Source organism: Phalacrocorax carbo, chromosome 9 (genome assembly GCF_963921805.1).
Source record: "Phalacrocorax carbo chromosome 9, bPhaCar2.1, whole genome shotgun sequence".
Classification (NCBI taxonomy): domain Eukaryota; kingdom Metazoa; phylum Chordata; class Aves; order Suliformes; family Phalacrocoracidae; genus Phalacrocorax; species Phalacrocorax carbo.
Window position 1 is genome coordinate 12,201,031 of NC_087521.1, and position 23,850 is coordinate 12,224,880.

The window sequence follows — 23,850 nt, forward strand, 5'->3', positions numbered from 1 at the left end:
GCGAGGCCTAAGCCGCCCACCTGTCGCCCGGAGCCCGGATTGGCCGAGCACCGCCCCGCGGCGACGCCTCCTGGCGGTGGCGGCGGGAGCGGCACGTGGGGGCCGGAGGGGCGGGGGTTTGTTTTTCCTCTCCCTCTCGGGCTTGGCCGCGAGGGTGGGGTCACGTGGCGGGGGGATGTCCCGCGAGCAGCGGCGACGCGTCACGTGAGGCGAGCAAGATGGCGGCTCCCGCGGACGGTGAGGCGGGACGGGTGGGCGCAGCCGCTCCCTTCCCTTCCCCTCACCTCACCCCGCCGTCCTTCCCTGCCCTGCCCTGCCCTGCCCTGCCGGTGGGGCCCGGCCGGCGTCTCACCGCCCCCCCCCCCCCCCCACCACCTTCTCTCTGTTGCAGGTGCTGACCTGGAGGCCTCGTTGCTGAGCTTCGAGAAGCTGGACCGCGCCTCCCCGGACCTGTGGCCCGAGCAGCGTAAGTCCGGCGGGCCCACGGCCGTCTGTCAGCGGGACGGGTGGCTGAGCCCACGGTGGCCGGGGGTGCTGCCGCCAGGGGCCCTCACCCCCCGCCGCCCTTCCTTTTCTCTTCCCAGTGCCCGGGGTTGCCGAGTTCGCCGCCTCCTTCAAAAGCGTGAGTGGTCGCTGCTTCGCCTTTCGCGTTTGCCCCCTTCCCGTGTGGTGCTAGATCTACTGTTTCCTCCTGGGGACTTTACATCTTTGTTCTATAAAGCCAATCTCAATTATAACTCCAGTATATGCTGGCATAACCCTTTAGTTTTTAATATCTCTTTTATACCTCATACAATTTACTGTGAATGAGAATTATACTTTGGAAGAAATAAACGGTTTTAAACATTAGGAAATCCTGCTTTTCATACCAACTTTGGTTTGTGGGTGGCAGTGTGCTGCTTTTAACTCAAAAAACTCCAGGGAAAGCTAGAAAGTAAGGCTAAACATAAAAATATCTCTACAGAGCACCTGGAACTCACATACTTTTGGTGTTAGTGTAACTGACAGTCGAGGGAGGTGATTGTCCCGCTCTACTCTGTGCTGGTGCGGCCTCACCTCGAGTGCTGCGTGCAGTTTTGGGTGCCACGGTATATTAGGGATACAAAGCTGCTAGGGAGCGTTCAGAGGAGGGTCACGAAGTTGGTGAAGGGTTTAGAGGAGAAACCATATGAGGAGCAGCTAAAGTCACTTGTTTTGTTCAACCTGGAGAAGAGGAGACTGAGGGCAGACCTCATTGCGGTCTACAGCTTCCTCACAAGGGGAGGAGGAGGAGCAGGTGCTGGTCTTTTCTCTCTGGTGACCAACGATAGGACCCGAGGGAATGGCAGGAAGATGTGCCAGGGGAGGTTTAGGTTGGATATTAGGCAAAGGTTCTTCACCCAGAGGGTGGTGGAGCGCTGGAACAGGCTGCCCTGGGAGGTAGTCATGGCTCCAAGCCTGATGATATTCAAGAAGCACTATGGACAACATCCTCAGACACATGGTGTGAATTTTGGGGTTGTTCTATGCAGGGAAAGGAGTTGGGCTCAATGATCCTTGCTGTTCCCCTCCAACTCAGGACATTCTGTGATTCTAACTAATTTTCTGTACGTGATCAGGCTTTGTTTTATAATTCTAAAAATGCACTTTTCTGAGTATGAACTTTTATTTATTTCAAAACAGCCTATTACAAGTTCTCCTCCCAAGTGGATGGCTGAATTAGAAAATGATGATATTGATATGTTAAAGGGTAAGTATAGATATTGTGTGTAGGAAGTAATGTTGCCCAAGCAGATGGGAATCCATTACTTATTTAAGAGGCTTAAAACGCTTGTTCTTTAAATATTCTGGAGCGGGCACGTGGCTTCAGATCTCTAGCCCTCACATTTGCTGAATCTCCAGCTCGAGAGTCTCTTTATCTTGTTAACATATTTTTCACTAGTCTAGTTGTCTCCAAGAGAATATCCAGATGTTGGTGGCAGGCTCATTTTTCAAAACAAGCATGCAATAACTAGTTGAAGCAGTGTAGTGTTACATATGCTTCATTTACCTTGCTTGCCAGTCTCTCACTGCATAACTGTAGTTGGTGTCTCCTGTATTTTGAGAAGTGGCATGAATTTTTTGGTGATCAGACTTTGTGAGCAGCCTAGACTTGCTGATTGACTTGTTCAGAGATGTTCTCTGCATGTGTCTTTTCTCACAGATTCAAGTTCTCTAATCAAATGGTAAGGCTGCATGAGCATGTTACAGAAGGGCTAGCTAGCATGTATATTTGTTGCATCTTACAGCTGTTGCAGTAAACATCCTTGAGCATGCTCTGCCTCTCCTGTGAACTATAGATAAAGTGTTCCAGAGTGAAAGTGTGACAAATTAACTTTGACTTGCTGCAAGAAATTTGCTTAGACACACATTATTAATGTACAGTAAGTCCATTCCCTAACATAAGCTTTTGTAGCTTGTTCGCAGAGCAATGTGAACTTAAAAGAACTTGCAAAATATGGGGCAAATTGCTTATTGCAATCGTGGCAAATTACAGTATGAACCAGATTTGTGGCTGTCTTTTTCAGTAGAGGAAGCTGGTCTTTTCTCAGGATGTTATAATCAGGGGTGTCATCATCTTGAATTTTGAATGTACTCTTTTCACTGGAAATAGATGTTGTTGGAAGTGACTTGAAGTCACTGACTTGAAAGTGCTCTGTGAAGTACTAAACAGGTAAACTGTCACTAGAAGGCTATAAACAGTGTTAAAATTCACACTTTTCTCTCTTAGAGTTGGGGAGCCTTACTACAGCTAACCTGATGGAAAAAGTTCGTGGCCTGCAGAACCTGGCTTATCAGCTGGGACTGGATGAATGTAAGTGCTGTACGCAGATGCGACTGACTGCATTGCAAATATTCCCACTAAAGCGTGTGCTTCTGGTGCATTTGTAGCTGGAAAAGCATGTTGGCAGATTTGGCGAGTGTCTGACAGTCACAGTTAGTGACCTTCCAAAACAAGATGAGAGCGCAAGCTTATATCTCCAACTTACCTGCACAGGGGAAACATCTTAGCAGAAATAACAAGAAGTCATATATCAGTCTAGCGTTGTCTAGCAGCACATGGACTTCTGTTCCTGACTTAACGTTGATTTAGATAAATCAGGTCACTGCTTAATATCCCACTGAGATAGTAAAGCTATTTCTTGGAATACTTGTGGCAGTACTTCTGTCAAACTTCATGCACTGCCTCCACAGGGAAACTTACACTTGTGTGCAGGATTCTGCTATCACTTAGTGTTCATACTGTGTTTTGCTTCTGTAACTGTTATTTTTTTTCTACACTCAATTATGGCAGGAGGTGATGTTATTTGGTACTGAAGTTGACATTCATTCCACTTACAAACAGCCAATTTTTATCAGTTTTTTGAAGAAGGAGCTGCTTTCGTCATTGCATTTAGGACTGTTAACAGGTTGATCCAGCTTTGAGGATTTCAAGAGGATTGTGTTTCTTTTAAATGTTCTTACCTGTATATACTGACATATTTGATTCCCCACCCCCAGCACAGGCCTTAGCTGTAGCTACTCTTGGGCTACCCAAAGCACCAACGGTTTTAAAACTTACAGGTCTTTCAGTGGATTACAAAAAGCAGTAATAGACTTTAGTTTTCCTGGCTGTAAACCTAGGATATCCTAATGCTTTCATATTAACAGATCATTAAGCCTATTTTAACACACTCCCTGCAAGCTTATTTTACTTGGTGCTCACGTCTGTTAAGACTGTGTAAAGCATTTAGTGGAGTAGAAGTTAAAAGTGTAACAATGTAAAACTGAGTCAAATACAAAGACTGGCTGATGATTGGCTTTCTCAGTTAAACTGTAGGCTTAGATGTCAGACAGCCTTCTGCTAAGTGGGCTTTAAGCAGAGCCTGAGTTATATTAAAGCTAACAAGGTGGTTGTTTCCTTAGCAATATTTATTTGTTGCCTGCATTTCCATTTACTTTTACTGAGAACAAACAAATACGGAAAGAAGACAAAGTGAGCGAACAATCTGAAGTCCAACATTAAAACCTTTAGTCTATAGTAACTGAAATCTTGAATTTTCAAGCTTTATGAAAGCTTGCTTCTAACTGTCTGTCACTGAAGTCTGGTTTCCTTTAGGCTACAATAGATTGATTTGTGTGTCATAATACACATTTATCTTAGGAAAATTTTCACAGAAGATTAGATGCAGAGTTTGAACATCTTTTCAGGACTGTTTTTCCTAATACTGTCTTTAAGTTCTTTTCTCTTACAGACTTAGATAAGTGAGAAAACAAGAAGAAAAATCCATTTTTATTAATGTTAAGGGACTTGTGTTTTTGGTCCAGAGGTATTTGATTTGATTGTATCTTTGTGTATTGAAATTTAATAGTCCCCTTTGGACTTGTTAATTGAAACTGGTGATCAAAAGCTGGATTAGAACTGCTGCTGACCAGTCTCCTCTAGATGGCAACATGAGGCTTCCTTAGAAGTCTTGCTGTTTTTTATAAAACAGTACTGTTTCAGTCATGATTTGAAGTTCTTCCCAAGATTTTCTGTGACATATTTCCTGTTCTGAATGTGCACCATCTTTTTTTTTTTTTACAGTATTTTCAAAAGTTTTTATCTGTATTGAGTGTGAGAAACAATTCTGCTTCATTGTGCTAGCAACTTACTTTTCCTTCAAACTCTCTTCTTCTACATCCCATCTCAAATCCTTTATATTTTCAAAGACTTTTGTTTTCATCCAAGGTATTGATAAAATACTGTACAGGACCAGAATGATTCCTGCAGCACTCCCTGACAAGTGTGTCTATTGAGTGACTTCATAGTTATCTTGTGAGGTCTGTTATTGAACCAGTTCACAAGAAACTTCATGGCAGTTTTGCATTAGAATTCATTAAGCAAAATGATAGGTGGGACTGGGTACCTTTTGAAAAGTTTATTCATCAAGGTACTGTTGCAACACTAAAATCGAAATCTGAGCGATTGATGTGACATTATGTAGTTTGATAAATTCATAATTACTGAATTATATACCTTGTTTCTTAAATTCATATGAACTGTCTTACTATTTTGTCTATATAAGCAGGCATTCTTGACAAATTTGGAACAAATGCTTTGCCCGTCTTTGCTGCTTTCATATAAGAATGGTTGAATACTGTTAGCTGGATTCCACATTCTTATCATACATAATTCCTGCTGTCCCTAACCTTTTGGCCATGGATTTCTCAGTTCCTTGTTTGGTTGCTTGCTTCTCACAGATCTCTCTTCTTTACAAGTAACTTTCTCCCCTCTTTTTTCCTGTAGGGTTACCTTTACTTTCTGTAACCCTGGCTATTTTGTTGAAGCCCCATGGCTCTGTGAATCAAATTAAATTGTTAACATATAACTTATCTTTTCTTTCCAGCTTGTTTGACATCTGGTTTGGTTTACAGTTGTCCTCCACATTTAAAAGTAGCCAGTTTTACAGCCACTGCTATTTCACTGGTCTGCCCTTTAAGATGTGTATTCTTATGTCATTTAAATGATTGTATCTTAATTAGTGCAGAGGTCTGTGAAAGTTTTCTTCATCAGATGAAACCAAATAGACTTGCTCTGCTTGGATTGTAACAGTAAGTTCAAGAAAGAGTTGACTAGAAACTTCAGAGGTGACTTTTACTGTTAGAGGTCTGAGATACAGTGAATGTCATTCAGGCCAGAATAATGTTAGAGCTTCCTGCGGTATTTTATATGGGCATTGGAAAAGTCAGGCTTCTTACCCTCTGTTACAATTTCTGTACAGTGTAGCATGTACCTGTTTAGACTGCAGCAGGTTTACCTGATAACACATCAGTCTCTGAGCATGTGGGATGACGTCGTCAAAGGAGACCTTTGACATTTGAAATGGTTAATGCTATTTTTGATAATGTCAGTTCCCTCCTTCTTGTCTGAGGGTTCAGTTACTTCTTTCTGCATAAGGTAACTGTTGGCCTGAGCCATGTACCCAATTCTGCTAGCTTCAGTAGTACCTAATCTATTTAGTTGCTAATCAGACAAGATAAGTTGCTTATTTTTGGTGGTGTTTTACCTTTGTAGTTTAAAAAGACTTCTGTTTGGCAGATACTTTGCAAACTTGTCATCATTTTTTTTTAACCAAATGGATAAGTGAGCACTTGGCTCTTTAAAAAATATACTTCTGACTGCTGGCTGCATGATCTCCTGTACTTTCATTTCTCTTTTACTAAGATGCAGACCATTAAACTGCCAATAAGAGATGGGCATTGTTCCATAAATCAGAATTTCTTATTTGTACCATTTAATTTGCTGATGGCTTATGTTAAAGATCTTTTTTGTGGATCAGAAAGGATCTTGAAGGTGATCATGGGGAATCTCTTCTTCAGCTTTCTTCCTGGCATGCTAGTAGGTGAATTCCTGCTCGCTGATGTCTGTTCCTTGCAGAATATTCTTCCCTTCCTAAGCACAGAATTCACCTAAAGGATAGCCTGCCTTGAATGAATGAGGACTTTTGTAGCATGAACCAATTTTTTTTGTTCTTTGTTTTTTTTTTTACTCTCCTCTTAAAGGATAGGCTACCGTTAGGTGTCTGGTTTGTGTATTTTTTCTTTGCTGCAAGGTGGTTCTGGAGTCTCCAGCAGCTTCCAGGCTCAGGACCTGGTATCAATAATAAAATCTTTTAAAAATAAATTACTTCTCAACACCTCTTCTGAGGTCTCAGCTTGTTTCCTTGCCTCCTTTTTAAGTTATGTAAAATTCTACCTTGTTGTCTTGCTAGTTACTGCTTTTCTCTTTTTGATTGAGCTCTCTCATTAGAGCTGCTATTTTCCTTCTGTTAAAGAGTTATTTTATTGGTTAGAATACATCAAGCCTGTTTTTAGTATTAAAAATCCTGCTTTGTGTGGATTTTGTTGTCCCTGTTAATGTGGGTATTGAAAAGGGTGGAAGGAGGAACAGTGCTCAGTGAACACATGTACTTTTAATTGTTCATGTATTTAGGGTGACTTTGAGAGGCATGGTATCGCTGCTGAATGTGCGCTGCAGCCATTCAGTAAGTCTCATCTCTGCTGTTGGTAGAAGTCTGGGAAAATAAAAAAAAAAAGGTGTAGGCCTACTGCCTTGTTATGGGCCTTTTTCCCTGCCATGTCCCTCTAGCTTTGCTTGGAGTTGGGGTAGTGAGCACTGCAGAATGAGGAGACCCCAGCTGATGTGGCAAGCAAGAGGGAGGTAGATTTTATCTGGGAACCCAGTCACAGATCCTGCCTCAGTGTTTGTGGCCCACAAAGCAGCAAGTTTCAAAACAGTTTGTGTAAATAACTGCATATTTAGATACCTAGCTCTGTTTTTTCTGCTGTATGACCCACTACAGCTTTCAGAGAAACTGTGCTGAAGTTGACATCAGAAGATTTTTAAAGCCTTGCTTTCATGAGCTAGCAGCTCTGGGAAGTGCATGCATTGCAAGTAAGCAAACTTAGCTTGGTGTTAAGAGATTTTTATTATCACAGAATCACAGGTTGGAAGGGACCTCAGGGATCATCTAGTCCAACCTTTCTGGGAAGAGCAGAGTCTAAACAAGATGGCCCAGCACCCTGTCCAGATGACTCTTGAAGGTGTCCAACGTGGCTGAGTCAACCACTTCCCTGGGGAGATTATTCCAATGGTTGACTGTCCTCACTGTGAAAAATTTCCCTCTCATGTCCAATCGGAATCTCCCCAAGAGCAACTTGTGTCCATTCCCCCTTGTCCTCTCCATGGGACTCCTTGTAAAAAGGGAGTCTCCATCTTCTTTGTAACTACCCCTTAAGTACTGGTACACGGTGATGAGAACCCCTCTGAGCCTCCTTTTCTCAAGGCTGAACAAACCCAGCTCTCCCAGCCTATCCTCATATGGCAGCTTCCCAGTCCTTTGATCATCTTGGTGGCCCTTCTCTGGACCCCTTCCAGCCTGTCCACATCCTTTTTGTATAGCGGGGACCAGAACTGTACACAGTACTCCAGGTGTGGCCTGACAAGCGCTGAGTAGAGTGGGATAATGACTTCTTTCTCTCTGATGGTGATGCCCTTTTTGATGCAACCCAGCATCCTGTTGGCCGCCTTGGCCGCAGCAGCACACTGTTCATTCATGTTGAGCTTCCTGTCCACCAGGACCCCCAGGTCCCTTTCCACAGAGCTGCTCTCCAGCCAGGTGGATCCCAGTCTGGGCTGCACTCCTGGATTATGTTTTCCCAGGTGCATGATCTTACACTTGTCCTTGTTGAACTTCATAAGGTATCAAAGGCCTTGGAGAAGTCCAGGTAGACAATGTCCACCGCCCACCCCATGTCAACCAGGCAAGTCACTTTGTCATAGAAGGCCACCAGGTTTGTCAAGCACAATCTGCCTTTAATGAAGCCATGTTGGCTTTTCCCAATCATGTGCTTCAATTGACTTGTGATGGACCCCAGGGGGATTCCTTCCATAACTTTCCCAGGGATTGAAGTAAGGCTGATGGGCCTGTAGTTACCCGGATCCTCCCTCGAGCCCTTCTTGTAGATAGGGGTAACATTTGCCTTTCTCCAGTCCTCTGGGACATCCCCCGTTCTCCATGTCTTCTCAAAGATTATGAAGAGCGGTCTTGTGATGATGTCAGCCAGCTCTCTCAACATCCTCAGGTGGATGGCGTCAGGGCCCATTGATTTGTGGGAGTCAAGCTCCTGTAGTAATTCATATACTAACTCTTCCTTCACCGATGGTGGGTCGGTGTTTGGTTCAATTGGCAATTTTGTTCCCAAAGCATGGGACCCTACAGTGCTGGTAAAGACAGAGGTGAAGAAGGTGTTGAGGACCTCTGCCTTTTCTGCATCATTGGTGGTTGATTCTCCTTTTCTGTTTAACAGTGGGCCTATGTTTTCCTTCTTTTTCTGCTTGTGGTTGACATGTAGGAAGAACCCTTGTTATTTTTTATGTCGACAGTCAGTTTCAATTCAAATTGGGCTTTTGCTTTTCTGACTGCGTCTCTGCACTCTCTGGCTATGCCTTGTATCTTTGATGGCAGTTATTTTTAAAGGTCTGCCCTGTCATCCTTTTGAATACACATATACAGAGAGGTGTATCTAAGACCTACACACACATGCAAAAAGTAAAATTTAAAAAAATCTGGTTTTTTCCCAACTTTGGAACAAATCTATATGTAAAAGCAGCAGAGAGGTAGGATGAGGAAGCAGGAAAAGCGCGATGTCACTGAGGGAATGTGGTTGTCCAGGGACTTTCTGAAGGCCCTGCTATTGCTCCCGTGTGAATCTCTGTTATTTTTCAGATAACAGCTTCTATACTCATTCAGAAGTCATAAAATGTATGAATATATATGTCTGGTATCACAGCAGTGTTTATAGAATCTCACTGATGCCAGAGAGATTATCTGGCTGCTATGATGTCACGGTATAGCTTTGGTGATATCAGTAGTGCAAGACTTCCTGAAAAGCCTATTCTTTTCAAACCCTAATAAGTTTGTGGAGGTAATGGTGCTTTTGTGCAGTATCTGCCTTAAATATTAGAAAATGTGGGATAACTGACCCCACAGATGTGAACACCATTTATAATCTCCCTGTCAGTGATTTTTGATAGTCTGCTCTCTTACGTTAGATTTTATTTGGAGTTGAAGCTGTTTTGTGCTTTTCTTCCTGTAAAATGAGGGATGTGAGAATGGCTATATTATCCAATGTGAAATCCGCACACTCCTGAAAGGGCAATAAGACAGTTACTGAACATGCTCAACCAAATCTCCCTACGCATAGTCCCCTGTGGTTTTGTGTGCCCTGGTTTCTACTGGACTTCAGCAACTTTGCTCCTATTTTCTTTGTAATACTGATTTATTTTCCATGTATTTTCCATGTATGTTCAAGCAAATTAAATACCAGGAGTACAGTGGAAGAGCTATTTGATGCTAGCTATCAAGGGCCCAAGAATTAGACCTGGATGTCCTGGGAGATGTCAGGTGAACAGCAGAAAGTTGGCCATCTTATAGCACCCCAGACTGATAAAGGAAAAGTCAGCCAGGGTTTAGTCAGTCAATGATAGTTTTCCTTAATATGAAGAATGAGTACATGACTAGAAGCTTTTAGCCTGGAGGGAGACAACTGGTGCAGCATGTGGAAAAGATCTGTAAAATGTATTAATGCCGAGAAGGTGTGAATCGGGTACGACATAGTGTAGGAGCTGGAGAGAGTAAAATAGCATGTCAGGGTAGACACGAGGAGATGCTTGTGCTGCGCTTTGAAGTCAGAACTCATCACTGCTGGAGGTTGTGGGCATGGAGTTTATCTTGCTCAGTAAATGAGACAAATTTTTGGAAGATAAATCCATCAGGGGTGTCTGACCACAGGGAAGTCACCAGTGGCTTAGAAATCTTGGAGATGCAGAAGGCTGGGAGAGATTACTAGGCAGGTACAGCTATGTGCTTCCCCACTCTTACACTTTTCTATAGGCATTTTCCACTGGCATGTCAGAGTCAGGGTGGTGGACTGGGGGGACCCTTTGTTTGACAGTGGAGTTTTTGTTTATTTATTGTAGTAATAGGCTAGACTGCACGGTAGTTAAGCAACCACTACCAGAAATCACTGAGGTGTCCTGATAATGGAGAGACCATTCCAGAGACAGCAAGAGATGGATAGGCACATGAATGAGGAACAGCTACCTTGCTCCCAAGTTAAGCTGTCCTTGGTTGTGAATTGTAGTCCTCTGCAGCTTCTGAAATTTCTGGAAAATCATAAAGGAGTCCTTTTGAACTCCAGGCTATTTACAGATCACCACTCTTTTTCAGACTGGTATTCTTTGGTTTTTCATTTCTCTCAGATAAACACTGTCAATCATGGTCTCTTGCCTCCAAGTTCAGGTTTTTTGTAGGTTTGGAGGGGTAGAGCACTTTCATCTTTTTCTTTCAGCAGGATTTAACTGTAGCATATTTTGAAACATATCTAATTAGTTCTGCCTATGATCCTTGCAGGCTACTCTTGACATGGATAATTTCAAAGCTAGGGTAGCTGCTCTTTACATTGTTGAATGTGAATTCACTCATTGAGTTGTCTGGTTTGGGGGTTTTTTGGTTTTGTTTCAGTTTTTCTCCTTTTTTGATGCTGATCGTAGGTAGGATATGTTTAAATCAGGGGCTCCATCTTTGGTGGACTGAACTTGTATTACCTATTAAACTGAAAAACAGGGCATGACAGTTATTAAACTTGAACTTTGTGTAAGTTGGTGAATCAGAATCAAAGTAAGGAAAGGAGGGAGTACAACGTGTCCTCTTTCTGAAACATGTCTTTCCTTCCTTTAATGCATTCTCTTTTCTAGGAGTGTCTACATGTAGTACCAACATGCAGCGTTTAGGCTCCATGCAAAACACCTGGCCTTCCTACCTAAACAGACTTATATCAATGATGTAATTGATCAGATAAAAATATTTCCTGACCATAACGACTTTTTCTTTAGTCCTGAGTTAGTCGACACAGAGGCTTTTTAAGCTCAGAAGCCTTACCTTACATTTGTGAACATGCCGCTACTTCCTGCAGTACATTTGCCTAGTGCCTTTTCTGGTCTGTATGTAACAAAATGTTTCAGATTCATACATTTGTAGGAAATCAACATATCAACAGGTATGTGTAAGTAAAGAGTGTTTTAATATTCAGAGTGTCAGTGAAGTGTCTGTCTCATGACATATTTGGATATCTCTCATTGGTCCATTCTGTATGTCCACTCACTGCAGTCTGGGAAGCTGCATGAAAAGGTGAACTGGATTCTTACAGTTTCTTGTTAGCCAAAATGAGGTTTTGGAGTCTATGTAAAAGAGCAGACTCTTCCCTGAATGTGAACTCTTTCCTCATTTCCTTGGAGAAATAGACTGCCTAAAGTGTTGTGGTGGAGCTGGAGAAGAGAACTGACTTTTGGAGAAGGAAGAAGGAAATAAAGTAAAAGAGGATCATGTGATATGGATCCAATTCTAGATCCCACAGTGGGGTTGCAGTGCCTGTTATTAGAAAAATATAGCAATGTTCTTCACATCTTGACTGCTGACCAAAGAGTAAAGAGGATGCTCACTTTTTCTTTGTTAAAAGCTGGCACCTCCAGAAGTACAGTGCTTCTAGCACTAGAGTGTCTGTATTAATCTGAAACAGGAAAGAAGGAATGTTTTGTCATCGCCTACATTGTTCTAATTATGTTGGATTCAAAAGAGAACATTGTATGCCAAGTTTTGTCCTCGTTATGTCTTTAAACTTAAAATGCACAGTTTATTTACTCTTGCAAGCTGATCCCTCCTTCAAAGTAGGAAGGAGTTTGATGTGCCTGCACTTTGGTTATTTCTGCTCTGCTTAGAAGTTTCTTTGTAGCAACTCTTTTTTTTCTTGGTTAGTTTCTACATTCCCTGCCGTGCTGAATGAATCTTCATCATGTTTCAGTTTTGCGTGAAAGCATATTTCTCCCTCATTTTGTTATTTAGTACTGTGTTTGGCAAGGACTTTATGTGAAATAGTATACTTCATGTGCTTCAAAGCTTGAAGGCAGAGTTTTATAGCTGGACAGCAAAATTATGCTCTTTGGGCACTGGCTTTCTGTAATGTGCAGTTAGCTTAAGGATTTACTTAGCACAGTTAGTAGACTTCTCCCAGAAAATGTCTCATGTTTTGGATGGTTCATTTGTGGGTTAGGAGATGATCACAGAGTTTTTCAGGAACTACACATTCAGTTGCAATGGTTGGGTTTTTTTTTCCTTGGTAGGAAAAAATATGGAGGCTGTTTTCAGTTTGCATTCATAGTAATTCTTGGTCCTTATTCAATTGTTTCAGAGAGGTGAAAAGAACGCTGACATTGTTCATTAAGGTGTTTATATGGCCACGTCACCGTGATGTCCAAGCTGCTATGATTTCCATGTGAAACCTTGGCCTTTCTCCTGATTCTCTTTATACCCTCCTCCCACACCTGCTTGTTCATTTTGATGCACAGCACTATGGTAAGAGATACCCTGCATCCGCAGAGGGACAAGAAAATCACCTTGCCTTATACTGCTTACTGGGTGGCTTATTTACAGGCAGGATTCTTCTAGGGCAGCTCCTGTTGGAAGAGCAAGACATCAGAATGCTGGCTTGAAATTGCCATTCATATGTGAGCTGTGAATTGGCTAATTTTGACATGTAGGTAGTTAAGAAATTATTACAGTCAGAGGAGTCATGACCTCAACTTTTCATCATCTCCATTGGCTTGTGCCCCAGTTTGGAAGTGAAGAAGGTATAGGAAGTTTTAATTGTACCTGTGTGATTTATCCTCAGTCAGCTCTTTAATTTCTTCTGGCTGTCTGAGGTTTCCGACACGCTGTAAATTTCTCCAACTTTTTCATTATCTGCAATTTCTTTATGACTCATGAATCGGAGTGGAGAGAGAGTGTGGATTTACAGCAGAGATAAACATGTCCATAAAGTCTGTATCTGTGTCAGTAATTGTACTGCTGTCAGTGACTGTCCTGTTTTACAGGTCTCTCTTGGGAGACGAACACGCTTTGCTACCAGTGTCAGAGAAGTGTTCGCTTTGATTTGCATTAACTTGCCAGGAGATTAGGTTGTGATGGCAAGGATGGAAATTTGAGTCTGGACCTTGGCTGCTATTGTTTTTTCAAATAAGGGTGTGTGTGGTTGAGTTGCCCTCTACATGCAGGGAAAAAAAAAAGTGGGTCTAGACTGTTTTTAAATACAAAATCAGGGAGATACAGTCTACTGATGATATCAAATGTGATACTACCCATATGCATAAATTGTGCATTCTTACCATAAAACAAATGCTGTATCTAGGTAACTGTCATATATGGAAAAAATACTGCATGGATCCTTAGGGTGTTCTCTGTCTTCTGGTGAAGTAGAATAAATATTTCTCTAAGCTTCAAGAAATTTCTGCATCTTTGCCTTCTTCCCCCTCCCCTACTCTGAGCGGAAAGTGCTATTGTGGATTTCAATGGCGATTACTAATAGAGCATCCTAATCTCCAGGCATTGATGACTCTGCTTGCTGCAGAAGGAGGTGTGTACTGTTGGAGTCTGAGGAAAGGGGGAAAATCTCTAAAACTCTCCTAAATGTGTCAAAAGTTCAAACTTATGCGGCTTGTCTCTGCTTTTATTTTTCTGTTTGGTGCCTGTTGTTGATGTATTTGTGTATGGAATCTCCTTTTGTTTGATTGTATAGTTTGGGTTGGATTTTTTTGTCTGTGACTTACTAATCTTTTGTCACAGTAAAAAGGTAATTATTTTCTCACAGAATTATTTTTAAATATTCAAAGTGACTGTAAAACCCGAAATTTCCATTATGCCAGGGGTGCATTGAGACCCCCAAATGCAGCTGACTGAATTTTTCTAAGTCTGCTGGACACCTTTTACAAAAGGGAGATTATCATAAACAATGTAAACTCTTGATTGTGTAGATAGCTTTGAGATGTGCATAGGAGTGTTAGAAATGCTAAGATGACATCTGCCATTGCATGGTGGTTTATTCTGGAGCCTAGTGTTGGAACTACAAAGGGGAGCTTTTCGAGTGTTAGACAGTGTCAATCTAGCTCTGGTAACTGAGTTTCTAAAGTAATATAAGGACTACATACCATGTGGCCCAATAACTGGCAGATAACTCTTAAAACTGCTGTTGATCTTGCTCAATGCAACAGCAATGTTCTAAATAAAAACTGAGTTACTATGAGATGCTTTTTACCTGATCTTTATTGAAATGTCTGTCTTTTTGCCTTTTCTTGCATCTTCCTCCTCTCCTTATCTACATACCCATACCTAGTTTGTGGATCTGATTTCGTTAAAACAAAGGTCACCTCTGAAAGGTACTTCAACCAGGATGTATTGCTTTCTATATTAAAACAAATCAAACCAACCAACCAACCAAAAAAAAAAAAAAAACAAAACACCAAAAAAACCCCAAAAACCAAACCAACAAACAAACAAAAAAAACCCAACAACAACAACAAAAAACCCAACAAAAAACCCCCACAAAACACCTGTGTTACACCCTGGTATTCCTGTGTAAAAATGTCTCTTCTGAAAGTCCCCTTTGGCTCCTATAGTTTGTTCGATAGTAGGACGAAATGCTGCAATAGTTTGATCCTTTCTGGAAAAGAGTTGTTGAGTTTATGTCGATGAGTGAAAGTTGATCTAGATGCTTACTGTGCTTAGGAGAAGGGAACCTTTTCAGTGCTAGTGGTAAAGAAAAGGAAGAGATCTGATTAATCTGCAGGCTAACTGACCAAACTGCTTTGAAGACTCTGAAATCACTCATCTGATTCATCACCATTAGCTTCTGCAGGATTTTTGGTATGCTACTCAAAGCAGTAATTTGTGCTTTTTGAGGACATCTGGAATATTAACATTTGTCAGTGAAGCAGTGGAACATGTTGTGCAACCAGGATGGTTGTGGAGTCTCTGTCCTTGGAGGTTTTCCAGACCTGACTGAATAAAGCCTTAAGCAACATGATCTGACCCCATAATCAACAGTACTTTGAGTAGGAGACCTCCCCAGCCCTTGTAACCCAGATCATCCAGTGATTCGATGATCCTGTGATTCGATGATCCTTTCTAGAAGTTAGTTAATTCAAAGCCTACATTCCCCAATCTCAGCTGAACTCAGCATTAAACAGTTAGTTCAGCCTATGAGCTTTGAGCAGATCATCTCAGGTGCAAGTCTGCCTCCATGTGAGCAGCCTGATTAGGATCAAGAAACCTAAGGATTCTCATATTGCAGTGATGGCTTTCCTGCTTTGGGGGATGATGAAAGGACTTCCAAATACTTTCATCCAGAGAGCTGATTATGAGTCTGTGCAACTTGGGCTGGGGAGCCTGTTTTTCTGTGTAGGAAGATACAGTCCATTCAGTATCATTCTTTAAGCAGAGGAAGAGAATGGTCCTCAACATACACAGAGGTTCTTGTGTGTCTCAGCCTAAATGAGGAGTGAAACCACCATCATCTGTCTAGACAAGCAAGGGGTCAATGGGGCTTGACTGAAGAGTTTTTAGCCACAGAAGTAAAGGAATGGGCTGTCACATTAAAGCATTTCTACCTGCCACACACTTGGCACAGAAAGAAACATGACTACAAACAAAATGTTCTTACATTATGCTGTCAGAAGCCTATTTTTTGCTACTCTCATTCTGACAGGCTAACTTGTAGGCTACTGTCAGTGGAGGAATTGAAGACGGGGAAAAGTTTGATCAAGCATAAGGTTGCGTGCGTTTTTGCATTATGTTTTAAAAACACAGAAGTGCCAAACAAATTTCAGGAGATGCTCTGGCAGGGATTCTCAGACCTTTACAATTGATTTGTATTTATTATTTAAAATTCTTTTGCTGTCTATACCTTTATCCAATTAAAACTTTTCTACTTCTGTTTTAATAGCTCATTTCCTCTGTATCTACAAATATTGGAAAGGTCATCCTTATATCACCTCTGTCTGAAATGTTTTCCTGTGAATTTTGGCTTCTGGCAGCAGCGAAGAGAGAATTTTTTTCCACAGTATGGGTAGCTGGACCTATTTGAATAGCAGCAGCTGATCCTAGTGAAGAATTTCACTGGAGTGTGGTATTGGAGACCTTGGTTCAGTTTCTGGCAGTACCAGTGTTCTGCTTGGTTGGTTTATTTGCCTTCGCATGTGTCCCTATTTCCCCAAGTATAAGGTGGAGTTCATGTTAATGTTCTTTGCAAGATATTGGAAAAAGAGCATATAAAGCCATTATCATTAAGTATCTGTGGTGAGTTGACCTGGCTGAACACCAGGTAACCACCAAAGCTGCTCTCTCACTCTCCCTCCTCAGCTGGACAGGGGAGAGAAAATATAACAAAAAGCTCATGGGTCGAGATAAGGACAAGGAGAGATCACTCAGCAATTACTGTCATGGGCAAAACAGACTTGACTCAGGAAAATTAATCTAATTTATAGCCAATTTGAAGTCACAGTAGGGTAATGAGAAATAAAACCCAAATCTTAAAACACCTTCCTCCCACCCATCCCTTTTTCCCAGGCTTAATTTCACTCCCAGTTTCTCAGAGCAGCACAGGGGGTGAGGAATGAGGGTTGTGGTCAGTTCCTCACTCATTGTCTCTACTGCTCCTTCCTCCTCAAGGGGAGGACTCCTCACTCTCTTCCCTTGCTTCAGTGTGGGGTCCCTCCCATGGGAGACAGTCCTCCACAAACTTCTCCAACATGAGTCCTTCCCATGGGCTGCAGTACTTCACGAAGTGCTCCAGTGTGGGTTCCCCATGGGGTCACAAGTCCTGCCAGCAAACCTGCTCCAGCGTGGGCTTCCCACAGGGTCACAGCCTCCTTTCAGCATCCACCTGCTCCAGCATGGGGCCCTCCATGGGCTGCAGGGGGCCAACCTGCCTCACCATGGTCTTCATCAGAGGCTGTGGGGGAATCTCTGCTCTGATGTCTGAAGCACCTCCTTCCCCTCCTTCTTCACTGACTTTGGTGTCTGCAGGGTTGTTTCTCTCACATATTCTCGCTCTTCTCTCTGCCACTCTGGTTCTGTCACAGTTTCTCCCCCCCCCCACCTTCTTTACTATGTTATCCCAGAGGTGCTACCACTGTTGCTGATGGGCTGGACCTTGGCCAGTGGCAGGTCTGTCTTGGAGTTAGCTGGCACTGGCTCAATTAGATATGGGGGAAGCTTCTAGCGGCTTCTCACTTGTAGCCCCGCTGCTACCAAAACCTGGCCACGCAAACCAAACACACTATCCCATCCTTTATGCTGTTTGTTATTGTCCTCTGCTTCCTCCTATTATATGCCACAGGAAGGCATCATTGGAATATTGTGTATGTCATCACTGAAAGTAAAATGCGAATGTGGTGACGAAACAGATCCTGATATCAAGTGCTCTTCACTCTGCGGCCCAAGCAAGGTAACTAAGAAAAGCAAGCCTATTCTCAACTGTTTACAGACATTATAAATACAAATATTTCTATTTACAAGCAGCATAAAGGCTAAAAATCATTAGTATGTATACATACTAATACCAGGGATTATTTATCTGTTTGGTGGCGCATTTGCCCTGCTAGCTCAGAGGTAGCAGTTACTCAGTATGTCAGGATCAATCTCACTGTTTCATTCAGCCGCATTTGTGCTTTGAGAAAGGTCATACCGTGTATTTGTCAAATAGGCTGAACATATGTTGGAGGGGTATTGCTATGTTCTTTTTTACTTTTCTCTGTTTTGAATCAAGAGATAATGCATACAAGGCTATGTGAAAAATCTCCTAGCATTTTGTTGCTTTATTGAGTGGTTTCAGTTGTTCTGAGCATGAAGTCTTCCATAAGATCAGTAATGAACTTGCCACGTTATGTCTTGCATCTTCAGTAAATGCAGCTCTGTCTCCATAATGTTGCTAGACCAAGGCTGATAGTATCTGTCTCTTATTGCCTCATTAACTTGTGAGCATTAGAACAAGATAAAAATGCCCTAAAGCCTCTTATCTGATGATTGTTGTAACCTTCTGAGTGCCATTAGTTTAAGTTTGCAATCAAATGCTTCCCCTGAGTATAAGGAGCACTGATTAAACCTGAAGTGTCCCCAGAGGCTTTTACAGCTGTCACGGGGGCGGTGGCTGCCCCTCTCCAAAAGGAAAAGTGGGGCTGGAGGTCCCTGTGGGGCGGCCACTCTGCAGACCTCCACGTGGCTGCCCCAGCTGTTCCGCTTTGCCTAATGAATTGTTTTACAAGGAGAGGCTGGATATTGTCATCACAAGCTGCTTTCCCCAGGGACTGAAGCCAGCCCGATAATGACTAATGTTAGTGATAGTAATTGAAGTGTGATGGCTCTCCAGGGACTTGCACACGCGTAGAGCTGTCAGGCACTTGTGGCTGGTACAGTCCCATGAATACCTCAGAAATGCTTTTTAATTGCTTGACTTTCATAACTAGTTCCCATATATCTCCTGCAGAAATAGAGATTTTATGGGGGGAGGGAAAAGAAGCTGACTTCTCTGCTATGACCCTCAGTTTACATCTAGTTTACTGCCCTGATGTGTTTCTAATGAGGATAGCTGTGTGTTCTTGCTCCCCTCAGGTCTTCATGTGGATTTGCTCATTGTCTCTGCCCAGGTGTGTCCAGCTGATTTCACCTGAACATATCTTTTCGGTCTAAGCCCTGTTTTCTGTGGTGCCGACCTTTGATGCACAGAGATTGTACTTGATTATAAAGGAACATAATAACTTTATTTCAGAATATCAAAGGATCACTGGTATTAATAGTGTGGAAGTAATGATAGCTATTTGCGTTTTGTTAGGCATTGAAAACTGGATGTAAGATAGAATAAAAATATTGTAAAAACCCTAGCATATTCATGCGTCCCAACAGGACTGGAGTTTTATGGCCATGAGCTTTTGCGGGTTTAGGACAGAGAACTGAGCAATCTATATAAAACAAAGTGATTTTTTTTTTCTGATAATTTTCTCCTTTAGAAAAGCATTATTGAATATAGGATTGGGCTTGAGATAAAAATAGCTGGAATGAGGAACTGCACTTCTGACTTCCTGAATAACCTTTTTGTCTGGGGGGGTGGGTTTTTTTGCTGGGTTTTGGATGGGTTTTTTGTTTGCTTGTTTAAGTGCTGTGTTGGGGTTGGCAGATGAAGCGGGTTGGGTTAAATGGAGGTTTTCTGCCAAAATAGCATAGGTCACAACATTGTATCAATTCAGGAAACAATTTCTAACAGGACTGTGAGAATTGCCATACTCAGACCAGTACTCTTCCAGTCTTTTGCCCCTGACAGTGGACTCTCTCAGTGTGAAGAGCCACTCACCATTCTGTGCAGTTATGGAAGAGCAGGCTATGGGAGGTTTCTTGCCAACCCTCCCCAAGAGCAGCTGGAGTATTCCCTGAAACATGAAGCTTCTATAGCTTAATCTATTGAAAATTTACCTATTCCTACATTTTTATATAATACTTATTCAGAATCTTGTTAAATTTAACAACATAATGTCACATAATTTTTAATTAAAGAGCTAATAACTTGAGTGCATGAAAGCTTACATTTCCCCCCCAGGCTGTATCCATTAGTCTAATAATATAACACTTGATCTCCTAGCAAATTTTACTTTGCCTTTATTTCCTCTTACGGATTTCTTTAGATTGATTTAATTATTGTTTCTCTGGGGTTTTCTATTAATCTCTATACCGTTTGTTTTTGTTAAATCTAACTTTTTAATGGCTAGAAAGGGACTTAATTGGATCTGGTGTGATACTGTCGTACTGGACTGAGACCTCTTGTGGTTTACTTTGCTGCTTATAAGGCTGGTCTTTTCTGAGAGTCTACAGAGTGAAAATAACAGGTCTTCTCTGGCTTGGTGCTGGCTTGGACAGAGGAAGAGTGAAATTCATGTTGCTACTACTTGAGAAAGCTGTGAGGAGAGAAAGGATTTATTCACAAAGCTGAGTGTCCAAGAGGGGGGGCTTGAAAAAGAGGTAGGAAAGGGGAGACCTTGTCAAATGGAAAACATTTTCTTCATCCTAGTTGTTGAGGATGCTTGGAAGTGTATATTCACCAGATACCTACCAATTGCATAATACTGAGACATAAAAGGACAGATTGGCTGAAGGTAGGGTTTTTAATACTAGATCGATCATGAGACTATGCAACAGATGCACAAGGTCAGACAATAAGACAGAAATGTGCAGGGAGGGGAAGGGAATGAACCTAATTTTTTGGTACTAAATCTTATTTTTGTTTCATCTCTGGTTTTAGGTGGCTCAATTCAGCCCACTCTGAAATCAATGTGAAGTATCTTAGTAAATTCGGGACAAGTTAAAATAGGTCATACTATTTCATTCCAGTCACTTTATGAATTTAGGTGTTGAAACCCATGTTTTGTTGCTGTTACTCATATATTACTCAGTAAGTGTAGGTCTGTCTGGTTTCAGGCCTAAGGGCAATCTTCTGAGAAGACTAGAATTTAGAGAGAGCACTTACCTCCAACTCTTCAAGAGCATCCTAAAAGGCCACTTTAGGAAACGGAGCTTGTAAATGAGACCCAGCCTGAGCTGTGGGAAAGAGGTACAGTTTAGAAAGTCACAAGAAAAATTTTGATCATGTGGCTAGGATGCTTCTTTGACTTAATTTCTTGCCTGAATTCCCTTGTTTAAAAAGTGTCTTTTTTAAGAAAAAAAAAAAAGATCCTGTCCCACTAAACCAAATTAATTTACTACATACCTATTGCTGACTTCTCTATTAAAAATCCAGCTCTTGATCATCATGTGAATTTGTTTGGGTGTTGAAACGTTTTGAATTGTCTCTGTTAGTACAGGAGGGTTTTGAAGTGGCTTTTTGAGTTCTAGCTGGACATCAAAAAAGGATGTTTAATGCCATTGCCAGCAGAGTAAACATACTACCTCTTCTCATCATATTCACTGCAAGTTTGTTCTTCATCTCCCCCCTCGAGTGAAGTGCTGGCTCTTAGAAATTTATTTTGATAATAAAACATTACTTTATACTTGCCCATGAAATCATGTTTGAAGGCTGTTTGTGGATTCTTTGAAGTGTCCAAGAGATTTTTGTTCCCTGAGCGCACTGCAAACTCATATCATAATTAAGCCTGATACATTAACACCCAGAAAGTTAAGCTCATAACTTCCAGTGGTTTAAGGCTCTTAAAATGTGGAACCAAACCTGTGGTTGGCATGCTGTACTTCACTTGTCAGTCCCAAAATGTTATGTATAGATGGGTTTTGGTTCTGAGAAAAAGGGTGGGTTTATTTTTTCAGAAATTTTATTCTTGCAGAAATTTTTGGTCACAATGAGGAATCAAGTTGCATTTACTGCTTCTCATGGTGGTAAGGCTTGACAGTAAAGGTAAAGGATATAGTTCGAGTATTTTCCTGTGATTTATCTTACAACTTTTTACTGTAATTGGAGAGATGGGAATAGGAAACTCCATGCTGCATAAGTAGAGATTTTAGGTTCATAGTTTAGTTTTGAGGACATATTTTTACTGATTGTTTCCTACAGCACAAGCATAAGAGTGGAGGTAATTTAAAGACATCGTAATAACCAATTAATCAGATTTCACTTGTGTGTTGTTCTGAGCACTGTTTTAGTGAAAGCTAGTGAAGCTTATTATAGTAAAGGTCAGCAGAATATATTTTCTATATAGAAATTATTTTACATTGATAGGGCATTTCCATATGGAGAGGTTTCTGTGCTACAAGGCATACATCCACGTATTGTTTAAACTGTTCAAAGTGCCTGTTATTTTGGTGTCAGTATACACTGTCATGTAAAATCTGTCTTTCCAGACATTTGGTGATGTTTTAAAAACATCTGTATTATAAATAATATAAGTCTCTCTTTAGGTCCTTGCACGACATCTCCAATACCTGTTGTTACATTTTAAAGCTTTCTAGGTTCAGCAGCAATTCAACAAATATTAGCTTCATTTTTCTTCAAATTAAAATGTGGCTTCTGCTTTCTCACTCTAGGGTTTAATCTCTGTTCTGCTGAACCAAGTAAAACCAGGTTTGATCAGTAGCTGGAGAGGGACCTGTGAAGAGCCCAAGTGTGGCAATAAGTAGCGTTGGTGCCCTTCTCTCCGTCGGTTGCTGAACTGTTATCCTGTGGTAGCTCTAGAGGGCTCTCTGCTGTTGGAAATGTTACATTTCCAATGAGTTATATGAGAAAGGTCTTAATAACCTGTTGGTCATTAAAGAACTCATAACACTTTTTTTTGCAAATGCTAACCTTGTTGTCATCAGCAAAATACAGCATATGCAATTAGAATCTAATTTTCTCCAGTGTCAATTAGAGATTCTCATTTTTATTCTGAATTGTGTTCTGCTCTGTGTGTAAATGGCTGTCACTTAAGTTACAGCATTTAAGTAGTGTAGGAAATAATTTTTGTGTATGCGGTTTGTGAAGTTCTTTGTGTAAGTCACTAGAAGTATGATGTTTTCAGCACTGGCTATGTGTGTGAGACAGGAAATAATTATCACAGCCTTTATTATAATCATGCAGTTCGTTACTGTAGTAACCTTAGAAGGATATGGACAGTGTTACAGGAGTGTTAGAAATAAATGGATAAGATGGATGACTAGATGAGACAGGATGAAAGCACGAGCAGTAATTTTCAGCAGAGTAATAGGCATTTGTCATGAAGTTGTATCAAGTGGCATTTAGAAAGGAAGGAATACCTATGTAATACTTTCGGTTTTTATTTCCACACCCTTCCTTTGGGTGTTATACAGGGACATGAATCCCAGTTCTGCCTTGGTAGATGTGCAGTAACCTGCTGGGTTTGACTGGGTATTCTGTATCAGATTTGGTTACATTAAAATGGACTTCAAAATGGTTAGTTTAAAAATTAGTCAGGCAGTTAAAGATTATAGTGCCGTGCTCTCTGTTGTAATACTAAATTCTATTCTCTTACAGTTTTGTAGGTTTGCTTTTCCATATTTGTGGTTTTGTGCTGACAGTGCAGTTGGGTAGGTAAGCCCTTTTGGGTGCATGCACTAACTTAAGCAGCGGTGCATAATAACGTCAGTGCTAACGCTGATGTCTTAAACATAGCCAAGGAAGATATATTTACTGACGTGAATGACAACACTTAGCACCTCCTGGGGCAATTGTCTGGTTTCAGAAAACCAGTGCTGCATTTGTGAGAAGACTAGAAATAATATCTGTGAAGGCTGCAATGTGATTACAGCTTTTATTCTCCAACACATTTGGGTTCGATGCCTGTTATGGATGGTGCTGCAGTTTTGTGTATGATAAGGAGCTTAGGTATTGAGGGAGTGAAAGTAGTGATGAGTTTGATGCTCAGTGAGCTCCCCAGTAAGAACATACAGGAGCGTCCTACTTTACCTGCTCTGTGGTGAGTTCTGTCTT

General features: G+C 41.4%; 1 protein-coding gene across 6 annotated transcripts in view; it reads left to right on the plus strand.

Moving 5' to 3' along the window:
* Positions 1–130: 130 nt before the first annotated feature.
* LIN52 (lin-52 DREAM MuvB core complex component) overlaps positions 131–23,850 on the plus strand; it is an 84,017-nt gene continuing 60,297 nt past the window's right edge. For 3 of the 6 annotated variants that reach the window (XR_010374428.1, XM_064460392.1, XM_064460389.1), the window contains exons 1-5: positions 131–237; positions 392–466; positions 585–622; positions 1,663–1,729; positions 2,750–2,833. Coding sequence is in view for 4 of the 6 variants with exons in the window: in XM_064460392.1 (XP_064316462.1) it covers positions 219–237; positions 392–466; positions 585–622; positions 1,663–1,729; positions 2,750–2,833 (283 nt within the window). In the remaining 2 variants the exon portion in view is untranslated. Of the gene's footprint in view, positions 238–391; positions 467–584; positions 623–1,662; positions 1,730–2,749; positions 2,834–12,789; positions 12,954–19,040; positions 19,279–23,850 lie in introns of those variants that run through there. The other 3 variants (XR_010374427.1, XM_064460390.1, XM_064460391.1) reach the window with 3 other exon arrangements.